We start from the raw sequence: 20,781 nt of genomic DNA, 5'->3' as shown, positions 1-20,781 counted from the left end.
AGTCTTACCTTGGGTGTGTTGACTGAAAACAACATCTAATGAAGTATTCTTACATTTTTCATTTTATTCTATTTCGCATTTTTCTTTTATTAATGGAGAAATTAGACCATTTTCTTTTACCCATGTGCTCTGCATTTTCTTCTTGTTGGGCAGTTGGGCCCCGAGTGACTTGTAGTGGGTATTTTGCTAATCCCCTTTGATGAAGGACTTCCTAGCCACATGGGCTGCTAACCGGCTGCTTTCCTTGCTTTTCTGGCTGTTTGCAAGAAAAGTCTGTAAAGGCTTCCCCCACAGCAGGGCTTGAGAAGCCCAAGAATTTCCTTTTATTCAGACGTCCCCAACCACAAACAAATACATATTTGCTGTGCTGTTCCCTGCATAATGAGAGATTTACATTATAGGGGCAAAAGGGGGGAGATGTAAAAGCAATTTCCAGCCCCCCCCAATGGTGTGAAGTAAAAGTGCTTTCAGAGAATCCCACAAGAATGGCACAGGTGGGCACAATGGGGCAGACTCATCATCAGAGAGCCCAAGGAGTCGAAAGGAAACTAACGACACAGTGACATGCCACAAAACCATAGCTATAATGCAAAGTGACTTAGCTCCCCCCACCTATCTGTCACCATCTTAACTTAAAAAAAAAAACTTGTGAAAATACGTAATCCTGAGGAGCCTTCGATCGTGTATAAAACTGGAAGAAAGAGGGGTGCCGGTTATAGCTGCCATCGGCTGATCTTGAGAAGACACATCAGCTGATCCTTTGGACCCTCTGACTTAGTACAGAAGTTCTGGGCTTCTGCCTTGGCCTAGCTCTGAGACAATGAAAGCTACACACGGTATCTTGGCTTTGCAGCTCTGCCTCATGGCTCTTTCTGGCTGTTACTGCCATGGCACACTCATTGAAAGCCTAGAAAGTCTGAAGAACTATTTTGTAAGTATGATCTTTTAATAAGGCGTGTGGTTGGCCGTGACTGACGTTGACTCGCTATGGTGAATGCTAGGCTGCCGTCTCTGGTCCACAGTCATTTTGAGAAGATGGGGTGCTACATCGCTATTTGCTGGCGAGGTGTTTATTGACTTAATGATCTTGCTATTGATTTAACCCTCTCATTCTATTTACTATGGAGTCATAGGGTATTAGTCATAGGGTATTTACCAATATCCCCAAGGATGGGCATAGTGCGGGTACAAGGTACAAAGATACTGATCGTTTTGCGATTTCTCATTATTTAGGCATGATAACAAATATCCTTGCCTTCATAGTTCTCATTCTTTCAAAGGTCTTGAAAGTGATAGTGAGAGATGAAATATTAGCACCAAAACTACCCAAGGAAGCAGCTTATCACTCAAAGTAACCAAAGGCAAAGTTCTTAATGTTTCTGCTTAAGAAATGACTCCCTTGAAGTTGTTTTTTTTTCCCTAAGAAGTAATTTTGAAATTCTACTACAGTCGAATTATCACCAAAGCCAGCAACTTGGTGAGGTTTGAGGAGAGTTCTACTTCTTAGAGTTTTAAGTGTTTTATTTTCTTTATGAATTTTTTTTTGAATTAGTAGTTAACAGAAACAAATTTTATATCCTTAAAATTTTACAATCGGTCCCAAATGCATCTCCTGGTGTCCATAGAGCTATTAAAACAATGTTTGAGCATTTGCAGTCAAGCCTAGCCTCCCAGTGAAAGCCCAGCTTTCTCACACATGTGTTTGGAGCTATCTTTAAAAGCAGCAGTTAGGGCCTACTAGAGCACAGATTGATGCTACAGAAACCTGGACCATAAGGGGGCAGTGTGCACAGTGGAATTTCTTCTGATGAGTTTCAGTCTCCCTTTCTTCATTTGAGAGGAACTTTCTTTTTTAGCTCACTACGGTTATTTGGGGTACCTGAAACCTCATCAGCTTGGCGGACTTTATTTGTGGTCTTGCAATTTCAAGACCGGGCTGGTAAATCCCGACAGTAAGAGAACACAACACTGTTGGCTAACTGCAGTCGTCTGGGGGATAGCTGTTGTTAGACATGAACAGAAAGGCCGAGAAGGAAAACTCCTGACCACTGTCTGCACTGAGCTCAACAAAACGTGGCAGGTATTTTCAGGGTGGTTGGTGAAGTAACTGCAAATCAATGTTTTCTCCTCAGAACTCGAGTGGCGTAGATGTTACCGAGGAAAAGAGCTTCCTCTTGGATATCTGGAGGAACTGGCAAAAGGTGAGCTGAATATTTCCCTCCCCCTCCCCCGTTTTCCTATTGTTTCTGATGGACCAGTTCTCACAATCCTCTCCTTGTGTGGTTTCCCAAGGACGGGGACACGAAAATACTTGAGAGCCAGATTATCTCCTTCTACTTCAGACTCTTTGAAGTCTTGAAGTACAACCAGGCCATCAGCAATAACATAAGTGTCATTGAGTCACACCTGATCACCAACTTCTTCGGCAATAGTAAGGAGAAGAAGGATGCCTTCATGAGTATCACCAAGTTTGAGGTGAGACAGCTTCTCGAATTCCTGCCCTAGTGTTTGTCTTGCCTGATCTTGAATTATCAGTCGGTAGAAATTAGCCGCTCATCAGTTGATAAAGCTAGGAAGCCCGATCTGAGATGTTTCCCCATTGCAGGCAAATTGGGAGGAATTTTTGTCAACTCTGGAAAAACACTGACGTTCAAACCATTACCCACACGCTGGGTAAATACTCTGAAGAGGGGACCATTGAACCCGTCTCCTCCCCCTCTCCCCTGGGTGTGTGATGGAAACTCTCTTAGGGTGGGAGGTTGGCTGTGTGTTAGTGGAAAGACTGGTGGGAGGGAGTGAGAAGGCTTGTGTCCTCCTCCTCCTCCTCCTCCCAGCCGGACCACAAGGAACACTGACTTCAGATGACTCACACACGTTGCTGGGGCGCAGTTTCCCTGTCTTGACAGGAACCAGCTGGGATCACTACATGAGTTTTATCTCTTTTTTCAAAAGAAATAAAACAAAATGAAACCTCCACAGAGTCATGGGTAGAAAATGAGGACCAGCAAAAGATAGGAATCAGGCTCTGAGGAGACTTCTGGGCATCCTACCCCCGGGCTCTGGTTAGCCTCTTGTGCTACGCAGCTCAGTTTGTTTTCAGACGAAGCAATGGTAGATGTCCTTTAAAAGTCTTGTGTGTCTAATAACAGGCTTGGTCAGTTAACTTTCAGATATGGTGGCATTCCAGCCACCCCACGCTTTCTGTCATGATATCACCCTATCCCTTTAAATTATGGCCACGAGAATCTGAAAGATAACTTGAAAGCATAAGGACAATTCTCATTTTTCTAAATTTTATATAGAAAGCAAAGGTGTTCTTGGGCTTTGATGGTGAATGGGGTCAAAGGAAAGGGACAGGTGTCTGGTTCTGTTTTGTGGCCTGAGACTGCTTCCCACTAGACTCCTGCTCTCTCGGGAGCTGGGATACGGTAGCCCACCTCAGTCCATCAGATAAGGAGAGATAGAGTAGTTGTTCCTAACTCACTTTGCTTCTGGCTTGCCATTCAGCTTTGGCTAAGTCTCTTGGATTCTTGCCAGTGTTCTGAAAGCCAGGAAGTGCATTTGTCTCCACAATACACGGTTGGGAGAAACCTAAGTTGGGAGAAACCTAAGGCCTCGGTTTCATCTTTTTGAAAGCTTTGGGTCTTGTGCTTCCCATGACCTTGAGCAAGTTCTTATCTTTTGTCCTATTTGGATGCATTGTCAACCTGTTTTAGGAACAAACACACACACACACACACACACACAAACACACACTTTCTTTAGTAGCTCATCCTATAAACTTCTGAGTTCTTCTTGGAAATGTAGCAAGGGAGTTAAAGTATTTCCAGCATTAGAAAACAAACAAACAAACCAGATTAACAGCAAATGCTTTATTTTGTTAAGCACAAAACTGCCCAAGTAGCCCTTCTGGTTAGAATGGGGACATCTAAGTAGTTAAATTAATGCTGTAGAGAGAACAGGAAATATTGTTGCACCTCCAAATCATGAATGTTCTCTGTGCCAACAAATTGATTATTACTGATATTTACTGATAACCATTATTACTGATATTACTGATCTGATTGATTATTACCGATATTACTGTTCTGATCATGATTTATGCTTATTTTTAATCCCATCAGAAATGGTGACACTGATCTGGTTTGGGAGAACTTGAAAAAATATATTTTTTTCATTTATTTTGGGCGTGGGTTGTTCCCATAATACTGAGACTGTGCTGGTGGCTCTCAAATGTTGGCTTGTATCAGAATCTCCTGGTGGAAACTTAGCTCACAAAGGCATCTAGGTCTCTGGGCTCCTTGGTAAATCTCCAAAGCATTGTGCTAGAGCAAGGGGGTGGGTGTTGGCTAGTATAATTTTTTTTTTCTTGGTGTGACTAGAAAGGACTAATCAAAGAAGAAGGTGGCAGATATTGTAGATAAGAGATTATCTTGCCAAGATCTTCACAGGAAAACAGGTGCCGGCAGACTAAGTGTCTGGTTCAACTTCAGAGCTACTACTGTCTGCTCACCTCCACCCTTTTCCTCAGCTCACTCCACTCAGGGGTCCCTTTAGTTCTCGATTGAGATTTCCCAGCAGTCAAGGGGAGGATAGATGTGGAGGGTGACTCTGCCCACTCCCTGTGGTACATCTTTGAAACCTAATGACCCTAATAGTCTAAAGTGAACAGCACAGGTGAAAGGGACCCATGGCTGTACTACTTGCTTTAAAAGGAGTATTTTTATTTACACTGATCATGATGTTAAAATGTAGACTAGCCCAATGGCTTATAAGCTTGGAATTAATTTCATTTTTCCCCCGATTAGGTAAACAACCCACAGATCCAGCGCATAGCTGCTAGAGAACTCATCAGTGTGATCTACCAACTGTCGCCAGAATCTAGGCTGAGGAAGCGGAAAAGGAGTCGGTGCTGAGTCGGGAGTAGAGATTGTCCCGTGAGGAAGAATTCTACCAGCACTATTTGAATTTTAAATCTAAACCTATTTATTAATATTTAAAATTATTTATATGGAGAATATATTTTAGACTCATCAACTAAAGAAGTATTTATAGTAACAACTTATATGTGATAAGAATGGATTTCTATTAATATATGTGTTATTTATAATTTCTACCCTCATCTGTTTCTCTTTGACCAATTATTCTTTCTGACTAATTAACCAAGACTGTGATTAAGAGGTTGTATCTGGAGACCGGGAGAGGGGGCAGCCAACCAGCTGACTGAACTCAGACTGTGGCTCACACACTTATTTCATTTGACATACGGGGAACATTTAGAGCTGCAATGGTCCCATGAGGTGCTGCTGACCAGAGGAAAGGTCTATACACCGGGCCAGCGCTTTAGCAGCAGGTCAGACAGCACTTCAGTGTGTCAGAGGCTGTCCCCGGAGGAAAGCAGTGTCTCAGGAGATTTTACATCTGGTGCTTCCATATACTGCTGAAAACTGTGACTACACCCAAATGACAAATAACTCAATCGTTTATAGTTTATCACTGTCTAATTGCATATGAATAAAGTGTACTTTCACAAGCAGTCATGCTGTGTCAGACTTCTAAGAGAGGATCCTGGTGAATGAGCCACCTAGTGATGAATGGGAAGGAAATAAGTCATTTTTAGCTGTGGGAATCTTGGGGCTGCATTAAGCCCCATTAAGTGTGGTGCTTTTCTCTACTGACAATGGGCTCATTTTCATAGCTCTGGTTGGCAGCTGTTTGAATTTTCTTTTAAAGATGTGTGTCTAATGACATCGCCGCCATTCCACTTAGAGCTCCTGCAATGGGAAGTGTGCAAACTGCTTAGCTTGGCATATGGCTGTTTCTGCTGTCTCTCAGCAACACCCTAGCATTTCCTCTGCATTCACAGTGGGCAAACATCATTGTTGTGTATGTCTTAGAGTGTCATTTGCTGTGAGAAAACACCATGGCCAAAAGCAACTTGGCAAAGAAAGGGTTTATTTCAAGCCTTAGATTGTAGTTCATCACTGAGGTAAGCTAGAGCAGGAGTTGAAGGCAGGAACCTGGAGGCAGGAATAGAAAGGGATGCCATGCAGAAACCTTGTTCACTGACTTGCTTCTCATGGCTTGCTCAGCCTGCATTCTTATACAACTCAGGACCACTTGCCTAAGACTGGTACTGGCCCACTGTAGGCTGTGGACTGGGCGCACCCACATCAATCACTAGCTAAGAGAATGCCCTACAGACTTGCCTCCAGGCACTGTGATGGAGGATATTTCTCGGAGGTTCCTCTTCCTAAATAACTCTAGCTTGTGTAAAGTTAGCAAACCAATAGACCCAGTGTGACAAAGTGATTATTACCTCTAGGGAGAGATGCATGGATTGAAGCCAAGACTGTGTCACTGCAAGTCACATGACCTTTAATAACGTCTTTATATTCTCTAATCTTTTATTTATTTATTTGGAAGGGGAGGGGTAGTTAAATGCAGGCCTTCCTCCCAATATCATGTGAATCTACTTTTTCACTCAAATGTATTTATTGGGACACCTGGTAAGTGCCTAGGTAGTTTAGATACTTTAGGTAACTAAAACCACACAAGACTCCCTGCTCTTGGGGAATTTGAACAACTAGGAAATAGATAATGACTAAAATATATTAGGTTTCATGGTGTTTTAAGGATGCTCATTGCTATGAAAAAAAATAAGATAGAGAAGCATGGAGTAAATCTACTGTCAGCAGGATGAAGCGGGTAATCCCAAGGTTTAAATAGAAGTAAGTTACAGGTTCCTAATAAAAGAAAAACCATCTGAGGAAGAATTTACAAGGGGGATACCCACTTGGATTCCAGGCAAGGCCAATACCCTTGGAAAGGCTTTGGAGTGAAGATTGTTCAGGCATGAAGGAAGAAAGAACAGACCCGAAGGGCAATCCCCCAAAAATGGGAGGAAGGGACATTAGTCACCGGAGAAGAAGGAGGAGATGGGAGAGGCATGTGCCTTTTAAGTTCAAGGAAGCTCAAGTGTGATGGCTTTCATATACGCTCTGGGTTGGGAATTCTAGAGGCCTCTCGGAGTTGTCAAAAGGTGGTCTTACAATGTACATACGAACGTGTTATGAACTTGGACTCATGCTCACTTATGTGAACGAGTCTGGTGGATGTAATAAGGTGCTTTCGGCTGGCTTCAGGACACATCCAAGGAGACACGAGGAATGTAAAGGGACACAGGTTAGTTGTCAGGAGCTTCCTTCTCAGCATTTTGACTTTGCCTTCCCACAATAGCAGCATCGTTCAAAACGGTTGTGTCAAGGGGCCATGTTAGTCTTAGTAATAATCAGTGGTTGTTGTAATCACTGCAACAGTGGATACAACCTGACTGCAAAACTTTAAAGTCTTGGATGGAGAAAGAATGCCAAACTTACGCTAATGTTGGCAAACCTGTGACTGACATGAGATGCGCTGGTTGATACAGATTTTTAAAAAAAATTTTTTTTATTACTTTTACTTTTTTACAGTTTAGTCGTTACCACGTCCTGGTCTGCCCTCCCACAGTTCCTCATCCCTTTCCTCCTCCTCCCTGTCTCCAACAGGATGTTCCCCACCACCACCCCTGGCCAGGCCTCCCTACTCCCTGGTGCCTCAAGTCTCTCAAGGGTTAGGCACATCTTTTTTTCACTAAGGCCGCACCAGGCATTCCTCTGCTGTGTATGTGTTGGGGGTCTCATATCAGCTGGTGTGTGCTGCCTGGTTGGGCTGATCACTGAACCTCCTTTCCTTCAGTCTCTTCCCCATTTTTGTTCTTGCAGTTCTTTTAGATGGGAACAATTCTGGGTCAGAGTTTTTGACTGTGGGATGGCAACTCCATCCCCCCACTTGATGCTCTGTCTTTCTACTGGAACTCTACAAGTTCCCTCTCCACACTCGGGTATTTTATTTAAGGTCTTGCCCTTTGAGTCCAGAGAGTCTCTCACTTCCGAGGTCTGTAGTACATGTAGTATTTCATTGTGTAAATGAACCACATTTTCTGTATCCATTCTTCCATTGTGGGACATCTGGGTTGTTTCCAGCTTCTGACTATCATAGTTAAGGCTACTATGAACATGAGTATAGTGGCGTATATGCCCTGTGGTATTGTGGGCAGATTTTAAAGTCACTGTAGATGTAAGCTTTCTGTGAGATGGTTTTATTTGGACCAGAGAGCCAGATTATGTCTATGGGCAAGGGTTAGGAATTCTTAAAGTCCTTCATTTTAAGAACTGATGAATCATACAGTAGAAACATTAGGGGTGCCAGTCTGGGGCTAGGTTAACATTCTCTTCTTTACTATGAGTGGAGGTGGTGTCAATTAGACCCAGACTCCAAGACACAGAAAGTCAAAACTTTATTATGTGCTGGGTTGGTTACAGAAAGCAAGTCAGGAAATATACTTCAGTAGAACTCGAGTTGACCCTGCCTATTCAGTCAGTAGTTGTTAATAATTCTCCGCATTCCATTATCTTTCTTTTAATGTTCACATTTACTCTCAGGGGTGTTGTAGGACTTATGGAAGGAACTGACTATATTTTAAAATAAGGGGGATGAGGCTGGTAATTACTCCTGTCCTATGTTAACAAAGACAGGCATCTCCCTTAGTCCAGTAGCAAGAGGGGCAACAATCAAGACCTGTAATGACAGCACAGGTGTAGCACCAAACCCCTCCCTTCTCAGAATCTCTATGGTCTCAGAACCATCTGGTATACCTTCACTAGTGGCTTGTTGATGTCTGGATGACTGGAACGTAATGGTTAACATCAACAGGCTTTCTCTTCTTTCTCTTTCTATTTCTTCATTTCCCTTTTCTCATTTCTTCATGTTTTATAATTCTATATTAGGTACATCAGAGTAAGGTAAGTAGCCATGGTTGGCTACTGTGGAAGCTAGCTTCTGAGTGTAGCGTGAAGAGTGTACATTTGTGGGAGGAATCCTGGGTAGAAAGCATTAGCCTGAAAAGAATGTAAATATACTAGTTCCTACTGGTTTCATAAACCATCACAAAATAGTTGTTGTGAGACAATATATTATCATCTGATAATTTGATCAGTGGAAATCCAAATCAAGTCAAGTCACTGGCAGGGCTGTAGTCATACATAACATGTCCCCTTGTCTTTTCCAGTGTCCAGAGGCTGATATTACTACCAAGCAGTGGTATTCTCTTTCTTTAAGGACTTCAATATTGCATCTTCCAATCTCTCTTGCCCTGGTACTGACATTCCTATCTCCCTCTTAGAAGGACCTTTAAGATTATACTGCGATAACCATAACATTTCAAGATTGTCATGGTGAATCTTGGCGTGAACTTGACATATCTGGGAAGAAGGAACCTCAATTAAAAAAAATGTTTCTATCAGATTAGACTTTTGAGATGTCTATGTGACATTTTGTTGATTTTTGTTGCTTGATGTGAGAAGACTCAGCCCCTTGTGGGTTGTTCCATTCCTAAATGGGTGGTCCCATGAGGTTTAAAAAAGGTAGCTGGGTGTGAGCCTCAAGAAATCCAATGTCCTGTCTTCCTCACACAGTTCCAGCCTCTGCTTCTGCCTGAGTTCCTACCCTGACTTCTTTTAGTGATATAAGTCAAATAAACCCTTTTTTTCCAAATTTCTTTGGATCAATGTTTTAGCACAACAGAGAAGCAAGTTAGGTCAAGGATTATATCTTCATCTCAACTGCATCTGAAAAATCCCTTTTACAATATAAAGTAATATTTGCAGATTCTGGAACTTGAGACAGACATATCTGCAGTGCCCCAGAGAGGTCATCTAGTAAGCGTTGTCTAGAGTGGATGTCTGAGCCCAGGTGGGATGAAGGGGCCATCTGCACACGGCAAACACTCAGCGTGGAAATCAGAATGAAGCACAAATAACAGTCAAATACAGACGGTGTGCTGGTGTGTTGGTGTGTTGGTGTGTTGGTGTGTTGGTGTGTTGACACAAATAGAAAGCTGGCAACTACTGGGGCACTGAGTACTACATATGTTAGGAGTAAGAATAAGCTTTCCTTTCTAATATAGTCCTGTATGTTGCATTCTCCATGTAGAATGTAATATGCATTCTCAGAGGTGAAAAGAGAACTGTAGTATTAAAGGGAGATTAGAGAACCCACTGTATAGTACTGAACTTGCATTTACATATTAGTATGAACATATGGTCTTCAGTATAATGCGATAGAAAGAATCAGGGGTAACAAGAACCTTTTTGTGTATGTGTTCTTATTCCTGTCCCCCGACATCAGCAATTTTTTGTTAGTAATGAGGATACTGCCTGGGTCTTGAGTCTTGATTTCTAAATATATAAACACACACACAAACATACATATAAATATGCATTTACATATATGTGTGTGTATATATGAATTATATATATATGTATGTATACATATTATATGTACTTATAGATTTAGAAAATATACATATTTATGAAAATAAATATATTTATAAACATATAAATGTTAATATATACATATATAAAGTATTAAATGATATAATATCTAAACATGTATTTATATAAATATATAAAATGTATAATGGATATGTATATAAATATGAATATATATATATATGTTGCGGTAAATATTAAAAAGTGGAAACCTTTTATCTCATACTAGTGCCGGCTCCTGTGGAGCCATATAGCACTGTGTGGATCTCTAACTTGGCACTCCATGTCACTGCTGAGAACTTGGGTACGATTCACTCTACTGCCTCTGCTGCTTCTGCCCCAGGGGGATACAACCACCCCAGTGTGTTGTTTTCACTCACTTTCCTTCACTGCCTGGTAGAAACATGACTCCACAATCATTAATTTATCAAACAGGTTTATATCTTAAATTCTCAATCTACAAACCCTCTATACACTAAACTCACAACCAGTGGACAAAGATATAAACGGCCTATCCAGAAAAGATAAATTAGACCCATAGAAACCTTTAGAAGTAATCATAATAATCTCATCAAGCTAGAGATGCACTGAGAGAAACATACATGTAGGCTTCCATGTTGCCTCTGTCAATCCCCACCTCCTGCCTCCTCTTCCGCTTTCCTAGACCTTTCTCCACCTACCTCTCTACTTTCCAATCATGTATTGCCTTAACATAAGCCTACATTTACTTCCAGGGCTGAGTGAGGGTAAGGTGAATAAGGGGTGACACTCTGGACTGGAAATGAGAAATGTGCAGACAACAATGGAAGCATATCAAAATGCTTAGAAACCAGCTGTAAAGACTATTTCCCACTCAATATGTTAAAGAACCAACCATGAAAGTAGCTAGTGATGGTAATGTGTCATAACCTACAGAATAGGAGATTATGAATGAATGTTGATACAGAGGAGTAAACAACATTATATGATGAGGAGTGTAACATTTACATGGTTGTAAATATAAGATATTAATTAGTTATGGATGGGGAAAGAGTAACTTTAAGTTGGAGACGCCTAGCAGACACCATTGTAGTCGGGGGGGGGGGGGTAAAGCAGATCGTATTTGTAAGGAGATAAATGTAAATGAAGTACAACCTTATGGAATGAGATGAAACAAAGAACACAGCTCGTGGTATCCCCATGAAAGACACACAGAGTATTTTAATCATGGCGTATGAATAGAAGTTGAAAAATGTCTATAAAATAGCTGGTTGTTATATCAGCGTTACGTAAGTAAAGGTGAGACTAAGTCATAATCCCATGCTAAAATGCATTAGACTGGCAGTTCTCAGCCTTCCTAACGCTATGACCCTTTAATATAGTTCCTCATGCTGTGGTGACCCCAACCACAAAGTTGTTTTTGTGGTTACTTTACAACTATAACTTTGCTAGTGTGATGAATTGTCATATAAATATTTGTGTTTTCTGAAGGTCTTTGGCAATCCTTGTGATAGGGTAATTTGACCCCACCAATTGAGAACAGCTGGGATAGACATATATAACATTGGAGTATGATGCTGAATTAGATCTTTGCAAAGGGGGAGGGTTTTTTTTTTCACACATGGTGAAACCAGAGTAAGATCTGAAGAATTTTCTGGCAGTCATTGACCAGAGTAAAGCTGTTGGTTTTGATGGCTGTGTCATAGTTATGTTGGGAAAATTTTTGTGGGTGGGAAATGTACAAGAAAGTATTCAAAGATGATAGGTCATCAAGTCAGCAACTTCCTATGAGATGACTTGGGAACTATTTAGCTTTCACAACTGTTCTATGAGTCTGATTAGTTAAAAAAAGAAAATATGGTAAAGCTACTGTGAGACTTTTCATAATCACAGTCCAGTAAATTAAAAACTTTTGAAATATTTTATTCCACTCATGTTACAGAAGTTTGAGTTACCTACATGCCACCTGTTTCATGGTTAATCAGGGTTAAAGTTCCAAAGCCCATACACATACATACATACATACATACATACATACATACATACATACATAGATACATACATATTCACCTTATCCTGAGACTCTTTACACAGTATGACTGATTCTTGTCACTGAGATGTGACATGTGTCCCTCTCCTTAGGTGAAGCTTGTGTCTCTCCATGAGTTGGAAGTGCAGCTAGGTAACTTCTAAGTCAACTATGTGTTCTCTCTCTGTATCTATCTGACTGCCTGTCTATCTGTCTCTGTCTATCTATCTATCTATCTATCTATCTATCTATCTATCTATCTATCTATCTATCTATCTATCTATCATCTACCTAGCTATCAACCTATCATCTATCTCTCTTTGTTTCTTTCTCTGTCTTTGTCTCTCTGTCTCTTTAATGTCTCTCTGTCTCTCTGTCTCTGTCTCTCTCTCTCTCTGTATGAGAGAGACACATGTGTACAGAGACCCAGGGAGGCCAGAGACAGCATTATATCTCTTGGAGCTGGAGTTATATGCAGTTGTATAGTCCTCTGAAAGTACATAATTTTCTTCTAACTGTATCATCTCTCTAGTCCCTGGTTTAAGTATTTCATGCATGTATAGGATGTACATAGTATATAACATTTAAGTCATGGCAATAAACATATCTATCATCTCAGATATTTATTACTTGCACAAATTTCCAGAACTACTTGTAGTGAGGAAGGAGTGGATATCATTCCTTTAGCCCTAGGATCAACATGCTAATTTCTGTTTTTGAGACATGTTTTCAATATGTAGTCTTGGCTGGCTTAGACCTTAGTATATAGGCCAATCTAGTCTTGAACTCACAGGGTCCACTTCTGCCTCCTGAGTGCAGAGATAAAGGTGTACCCTACATGCCCAGGGGCTAACTGAATTTTAAGGGGTCTTCCAAATCTGTACATGTATAAAAACGTAACACACTCCTCACAGTATATGCACCTGTGTATGGTCGTGCAGAGGCTAAAAATTGAGGCTGTTAGGTATTTTCTCTATTGTGTGACACCTTATTTTTTTGAGACAGGGTCTCCCACTTAACTTGGAGCTTGAAATCTAGCCCAGGCTGACTAGTGGAGGGACACTTTCTTCCTTCCCTTTAGCACCAGAGTTATAAGCACATACCATGATATATTTTTCCCACTATATTGGGGAGTTGAACTCAGATCCTCATGCGTGTGCAGCAAGTATTTTCACCCAATGAGCCACCTTCCCAAGCACTATTTCCTTATTTATATTTAATGCTATTTTATTAATCTTCCAAAGCATTTGTTTTGACAATTTGAAATACACTGCATTTCATTGATTAAGGACACTCCACACAAGGCACTAAAAACATTGGGAAAATAATAATCATGCTTATGAGTGCTTTGGCTTGAATTGAGATACTGTTCCTCAAATAACCATGTGTTATAGGCTTGATCTCTAATGTGTGGTGGTTTGAGTGAGAACTGTTCCCATAGGTTTATATATTTGAGTACTTGGCTCCTAGTTTGTGGAACTTTTTGGGAAGGATTAGGAGGGGTGGTCTTGTTGGAGGAGGTTTATAACTTTGGGTAGGCTTGAGGTTTGCAAAGATCATGCCATTCTTAGTTAGCTCTTTTCTCTCAGTTTGTGGATTAAGATGTGCCTGTCACTCTAATCCCTGACACAATCCTTACTTTCTGAAACCAAGACATAAGCCTCCAGTCAAATGCTTTGTTTTATAAGTTGCCTTGGTCATGGTGTCTTGTCACAGCAATGAAAATACCTTAGGGTGGTGTCATTGAGTAGAACTTTAGAAGCCATATCCTTGAGAAAAGTCTTTAGGGGCCATGGAATTTCTATAGATCCCCCCCTTTATGATTCATGTCGTGTTTTAATCTCCAGCCCTGGTGTGCTGCCTTTACCAGAGGTCCAAAGAAGTGAGGCTTCCTAATCCTGGACCAGAGTCTTCAGAACTATGTATCAAATATATTTTTTAAATTAATGTGAGTTAGGGACATCAAGAAATCTGGGTAAATAAGCTTCAGCCATCTTCAGTTTTTGATCAATTTTCATGAGCAGAGTAGAAAGTGCTAAGTAATTGGAAAATGGCAGCCTGGAAACTATTGTTTAGGAGTCAGGAAATCCCCACAGTTGGTTTCATTAGGCCAAAGCATTGCAGTAAATGGAATTTAACTTAGGGGTCAGACTCCAAGACCACCTGCAGGAGTGACTCCATCTCCATGAGATCAAGACTGTAAGATGAGATCAAGACCACAGAGAATCTACTGAAGTCAGTTTGTCATAAAGCTGTTGAAATAAATGGCCGTTCCCATGAATTCTACTTTAATTAATGACTCATGGCTACCTGAGGTGAATCAGGAAAGCACAAAACACAAACTCAGAGAAAGCAAGAGCAAAGAGGATGCCCTGTGAGTCACTGACAAACCACAGCTCCTCACCCCTGAAGTTCCTGTGACTTTCAACAGTGCTCTCAATGCGTAAGACTTGGTGACTTGTCTATCCAGAACATGGATCTCTTAGACTCTTAACACATATGAACAACCTCATTTAATTTTGGTCTGGGTAAAAGTCATAGAAACTTATGTCTGATCAATGTACAGAGAATAAATGTCATTGGACTAATTCCTCAGCCATACATGGTACCTCTGCCTCACCTACCCACTGAGGCTCAGGGACCATATCATAAGAGGGGCAAAAAGAATGGAAGAGCCAGAAATCTGGAAGAACTAGAGACAAACATTGTCTTCTAACAAGACTGGGCCGCTATAGTTCATAGCAGTTTTGGTTGCCTACACAAGGCCCAAACACATTCAAGCCAGTTAATATTTTAGCGTGGAGCTTGGGGTGGGCGCCTCAGGAGCACCACTCCTGAGAAACTGTTGACATTTGACGGCTGATGGTGAAGGGAGAGTCATTTTCCTCAAGGCTGTGGCTCTTGTTAGGTTGACTAACATCCAACAGATGGTCCCATACCTGTGAGTATGTGGGCAGCACAAATTGGACTTAAGTGAATTGAATTAAAAACAAAACAGGAGGACACAAAGTTTGGAGGAGGTAGGGAGGTAGGGGTGTACCTCGCAGGAGTTAGGGAGATGAACAGGGAGTGAATATGATATATACTATCATATGAATATAAATACAATATAAAGTATATTGTATGGAATTTTCAAAAAAACAATAAAAAATAGTGTGGTGGTTTAAATCTCAGCCCAGGGAGTGGCACTATTTGGAGGTGTGGTCTTGTTAAAGAAAGTATGTCATTGTGAGCGTGGACTTTAAGACCCTCATCCTAGCTGCCTGGGAGCCAGTCTTCTCCTGTTGGCCTTTGGGACAAGATATAAGACTCTCAGAGCTATGCCTGCCTGGGTGCTATCATCCCTCCTTGATGATACTGGGCTGATCCTCTGAACCTGTAAGCCAGCTCCAATGAAATGTTGTCTTTATAAGAGTTGCCTTGGTCATGGCGTCTGCTCACAGCAGTAAAACCCTAGGACAAGTAGTTCATGAGCGAAGCTGCTCCTCCCTGACCCCATCTGCTGCTTCTTCATGCCTATTGCTGGTGAGCCTGGGTCAGATCACACACAAAGCCAAGTCTTGGAACTGTTTGGCTGGTGACTGCCACACAGTGAAGGTACAGAGAGCATATCACATTTCTCATGGGACTGAGAGGAGAAGGAAAGGTTTGCTGGTTCTGGGACAAGTGTGAGAAGTGTCACTTTGGGTTGTTGTTTCTGAAGCAAAGAGAGCGAGAGAGAAAAGTTCTGTTTTTAAGAGATTTGTTTTTCTCCCTGACAAGTAGCTTAAAGGTCACGTATCGACTAGTATAGGAATGTTCTTAACCACACAAGTTTCAGTAAAAATCACAATCAAATGTTACTAAGGAAACTGGTTTTTATTTTGAGCGTCGGCTCAGCAAATAAGGAAAATCAGAGCACCATGGGAATGAGTGCCCTGAAGCTCTCCGTGGCACGGTGGGCAGTGCCAGCCAAACCACAGACTGGATTTTCTATGCTAAAGTGTAGGAACATTTATTTTCATCTTTCTTCTTCTTGACTCAGAGACAGGGCCAGAATGGTGTTGTCAAGTCCTGATTCACACCCAGCTCCCCAAACAGCTGCATCTCAAATGCCAAACCATGAAGATATTTGGTCTAGGCAGTATCCAGGCTGAAGGTCTGTCTAGAGAAGAAACAGTTTCCTAGCTGTTTCAATCAGGGATAGACACTTGATTTCTGCTTCTGACTGGAGAAAGTTGGTGGGAAACAGGGATGATTAGATGATTAGAGTTACCTCATCAGAAGTGAAAAGAGATGTTTTTAGAATGGTCAGAGGGCTGGGATGCAGGTAAGTGAGAGACTCAGTACTCCAACATCGAATTGGTATCAGAACTTATTTTAGATTTGCTGTGTGACTCTTACTGTGGAAAGCCAAGCTCAATACTGAATCTTCCAAGGTAGCTCCATAAAGGGATTTGTATGACTACTTTCCTTTCACAAGGGAGAAAACTGAACCTCAAAATCCCTCAGTTAGTGAGTAGCAGACACAGAGATCAAATCCAGATACCTGAGCCCAGAAGCCATACCTATCGTCAATACATCTCTGCTGAGAGAAAGGGGAGCCAGTCAGGAGTGTGTGTGTGTGTGTGTGTGTGTGTGTGTGTGTGTGTGTGTGCCGGGATTCTGATGCCTGCTGGGGAGTTATGTCCAGGCAGTGAATCCTGGAAAAGAAGAACCGAGTCTCACACTGATCAATGAAATCGAAAAGATGACCCAGATAGTTGGTCCATACACATGCAGACATCTGCTTTTAGACAAAGAAGCCAAAGGTGATAGAAAAAACACACCATCTTCAGCAACTGTTCACATCCAGCATGAGCAGCGCCGCTTGCTGAAAGTCTTGAGTTAGATGTCCCTCCTCCTATTGCCTCCTTTACCCTTCTCTCCCATCTGCTTCCTATGTAATTCTCCTTTAACATCCTGGAATACTGTATTCTATTTCTCCTTCCTTGGAAGATATCCACATATAAGAGAAAAGATACAAAGTTTTTCTTTGGGGGTTTGGGTTACCTTGCTCAAGATGATTTTTTTTTCTAGCTTTATTCATTTGCCTGAAAACTCGTAATTTAATTTTTCTTAACAGCTGAATAATACTCCATTGTATGAATGTACCACATTTTCATTATCCATTCATCAACCAAAGGCATGTAGGTTGTTTACAGTTTCTGTCTACTTGTGAACAGAGAGCAGTGAATGTGGAAGGGGCCGTCGTGATAGGTGGAGACCTTTGGGTATATGCACAGGTGGAGCCGAGTCTTGAAGTAGTTTGATTTTCAGCATTGTGAGGTACCTCTATACTGATATCCAACAGGGTTGTACCAGTCTGTAATCTAACTGACAACGAACATGCCTTCCTATGCCCCCATATCCTCACCAGCATGTTCTGTTGCTTGGTTTTTGTCTTGGCTATTCTGATGGGGGTAAAATGCAACCTCCAAGTAATTTTAACTTGCATTTCCCTGATGGCTAAGGATTTAGAATATTTACCGTTTCTCAGCCATTGGTATCTTATCTTTTGAGAACTCGCTGCTTAGTCTGCTTCCCACTAGCTTATTTATTTTCTTTTGTCTGTTGTTAGTTCTATATATATTCTAGATACTAACCCTCCACCAAATGTCTGATTGATAGCCTTTCCCCCATTCTGTAGATGTTGCTTTGCTTGAGTGGCAGTATCTTTGCCTTTTAGATTTATTAATTGTTCTTAGTGTCTGTGCCACCAATGCCTGATCACATAGCCCTTTCCTCTGTCATGAATTCAAGGCTATTTCCCACCTTCTCTTCTACTGTAGTCAGAATATCAGGCATTATGTTGAGGCTCTTCATCCATTTGTCGTGCAGGGCTATTGGACAAGTTCAACCCTTGTCATCGAAGTTTCTTCTTGCAGGGAAGGGAGTTAATGCAGGAACCCTCAACTGGACAATTTACAGAGAGTGAGAGATATTGGAGCACTCAGTCCTAAATGGGACTGTATAGATCTCTTCCTGGCGAGGCTCCAAAATCTATACAGAAGAGGAGGCAGAAAGATGGTAAGAGTCTGTGGTGATAGAGGACTCCAAGGAACGTGTCTGGCAGAAACATGAGTGAGACAGTCATGAGCTCACAGAGACCGTGGCATCACACACGAGACCTGGAAAGGTACAAGCCAAATGGCATCCCAGCTTGGAGAGGAGAAAGGGACAGGGTCACAGCCAACCAAGGAACTATCTACAATTGGTGCATACCAGTAAAGGGAAAATCAGTTTTCTTCAATGGAGTGTCACAGGGTGGGATGTGGGTGGGATAGGGGAAGCTTGGGGTGAGGGTGAAGGCAGGGCTTAGGTCAACCACATCCAAGGGTAAGTCCCGTGCCCAGGAGTAGTCTGCCAACATGAATGAACTTGGTGGTATTTTTGTGTACTTTCTGTTTTGTTTGTTTTCCTTGATTCTCACCCCCATTGGCCTTTTGCCTATTTGTTTTTAATGAGGATTTTTGTTTTTTGATTTGTTTTTAATTTTGTTCTTGTTTCTTTATTTAGGGAGAGAGAGAGAGAGAGAGAGAGAGAGAGAGAGAGAGAGAGAGAGAGAGAGAGAGAGAGAGGTTGAATGGGTAGGCACGATCTGGAAGGAGTTGGGGCAGAAAAACATGAAAGTACATTGCATGCAAACAATGTTTTAAAAAATTAAAAAAGAAAAATATGTCTCCTTTACAGGGCAAAAGCATGGGATATAGCAGAGCTGGTGTGCGGGGGGCAGGGGCGTGGTCAGGGTCGGGGTGGGGCAGGGGTGAGGCGGGGTCTGGGGAGGGGCAGAGGCAGGGGCAGGAGCAGGGGCAGGGCCTGCAATCATTTATGCAGCTGGGCTGCAGCTTGCACACACTCCTCCATTCCTCCTTTCACTTATAGAAAAGCACATTTTTTGTCAGGGTTTTCTTTTATCCTCCCATTACCCATGGTTACTGTGTGTTCTTGCAGCTTCTGAAGTGAGCAGAAGTCCTCGGTCAGTTGTGATAGCCACCTTGCAACAGGAAATGTGCAGTCCCCAAGAGAACAGATGGCTACAGAGAGAGCTCAGCTCTCAGGTCTGGTCACAGAGGCTCTTAGAGGAAAGTCAACACTAGAAGGAAAAGAAAGACAAGGTTACAGTTTCAAAGTACAAATCCTACATTTTATCGCACCACCTTTAAAAATGAACTAATTAGTCAATTAATTTTATTTTTAAATTTTACATAAAAATTAGTTAACTAATTTTGGTGGATCTCCTTTTTTCCTCTTCTACCTGTCCTGGAACTCAGCTCTCTTTTCTGTTTACATTGATTGTTCATTTAGGCCTGTCCTGTGTCTAAAAGCCTGAAGCTTGGTATATTTTCTTGGCTTCTTGTTGCCAGTTGGAAGATAAATGAACTAATATTACACAAGGAAACAGACTGGATGCAGAACTTGGAGTTACTTATCCTAAGAATGTTGATGCTTTCAAAGAATAGTCTTGACGCACAGGAGACTTGATTTTGAAATAACCAAGTTCTAAGGGGAGAAACTTCAGGGTATTTGGGGTTATCCAATGCTTATAGAGGGTCAGGGATGAACTAGTCAGTCTCAGCAAAGGTAACATTGAAGTGAAAACTTCTGGTTTCTGTAGAAAATTGGTTATGTCAAATGATGTTTTTCTGGGGCACACAGATGAAGGGATGTTTTGCTAAAGCAGACACATGAGAAGGCTCATGCTGAAGGAATATATGCTACACGCATGTATTGGTTCGCTTTACATTTCATTGCTGAACTCTGCGTGTAGTGATGCCATAGAAAGAAAGTCACCAAAGAATTGCTTGGGAAGTTCCTCTGACTTCTTCCTACTTCTGTGGCTTTCAGCCAGTTGGCAATCCTTGCGATTTCTTATGGGTTGAACTATCCTTGCTGGTTCGTGTGTGGTGACTGCCGAGGAGACATAGTCTGCAGCTGCTGGTTTGTGTTTGGTGTTTGCTACTGAACTGAACTGCTGATATCCTGACAATGAAGATTGGACTTGTCCCCAAAGAACTATTTCTAAACAGGTTTTCTCCACATGTCCTAAAAAACTTTTCTCTTTGACTACCTCTGGTGGGTGGTGGGCTAGAAGGGAGTTTGAACCCTTATTAAAGTAGGTTGAGAAAAATTTATGCCATTACAACAATTAGGTAGGTAGTATTTTTATGTGGTGATCATTGAGTGAAATTAAATTGTTTTATTCCACTTAAGCTATTATTGGTTTTATGAGTATATTTGTACCTATTAAATAGATTATCAGTTGACAACAACACATATGCGATATTGAATAAAACAGGCAGTGGATTTCTTAGAAATAAGTCTTATAGGCCCAAAAGACAATGAGAGAGAATATATATTCAAAGCCCTGAAGGAAATAGAAAG

General features: G+C 41.5%; 1 protein-coding gene across 1 annotated transcript; it reads left to right on the top strand.

The window, feature by feature from the left end:
- Positions 1–820: 820 nt before the first annotated feature.
- IFNG (interferon gamma) lies at positions 821–4,916 on the top strand (the record flags this gene model as incomplete). The annotated part of the gene is made up of 4 exons (XM_080935989.1): positions 821–931; positions 2,133–2,201; positions 2,293–2,475; positions 4,809–4,916. The coding sequence occupies 4 exons, from the start codon at positions 821–823 to the stop codon at positions 4,914–4,916; spliced, it is 471 nt and encodes a 156-aa protein (XP_080792115.1).
- Between the last annotated feature and the right edge of the window lie 15,865 nt (positions 4,917–20,781).

Source organism: Micromys minutus, assembly GCF_963924665.1.
Source record: "Micromys minutus genome assembly, chromosome: 22".
Lineage (NCBI taxonomy): Eukaryota > Metazoa > Chordata > Mammalia > Rodentia > Muridae > Micromys > Micromys minutus.
The sequence above is the reverse complement of the archived record's forward strand: the minus strand, read 5'-3'. Positions and strand labels throughout refer to the sequence as shown.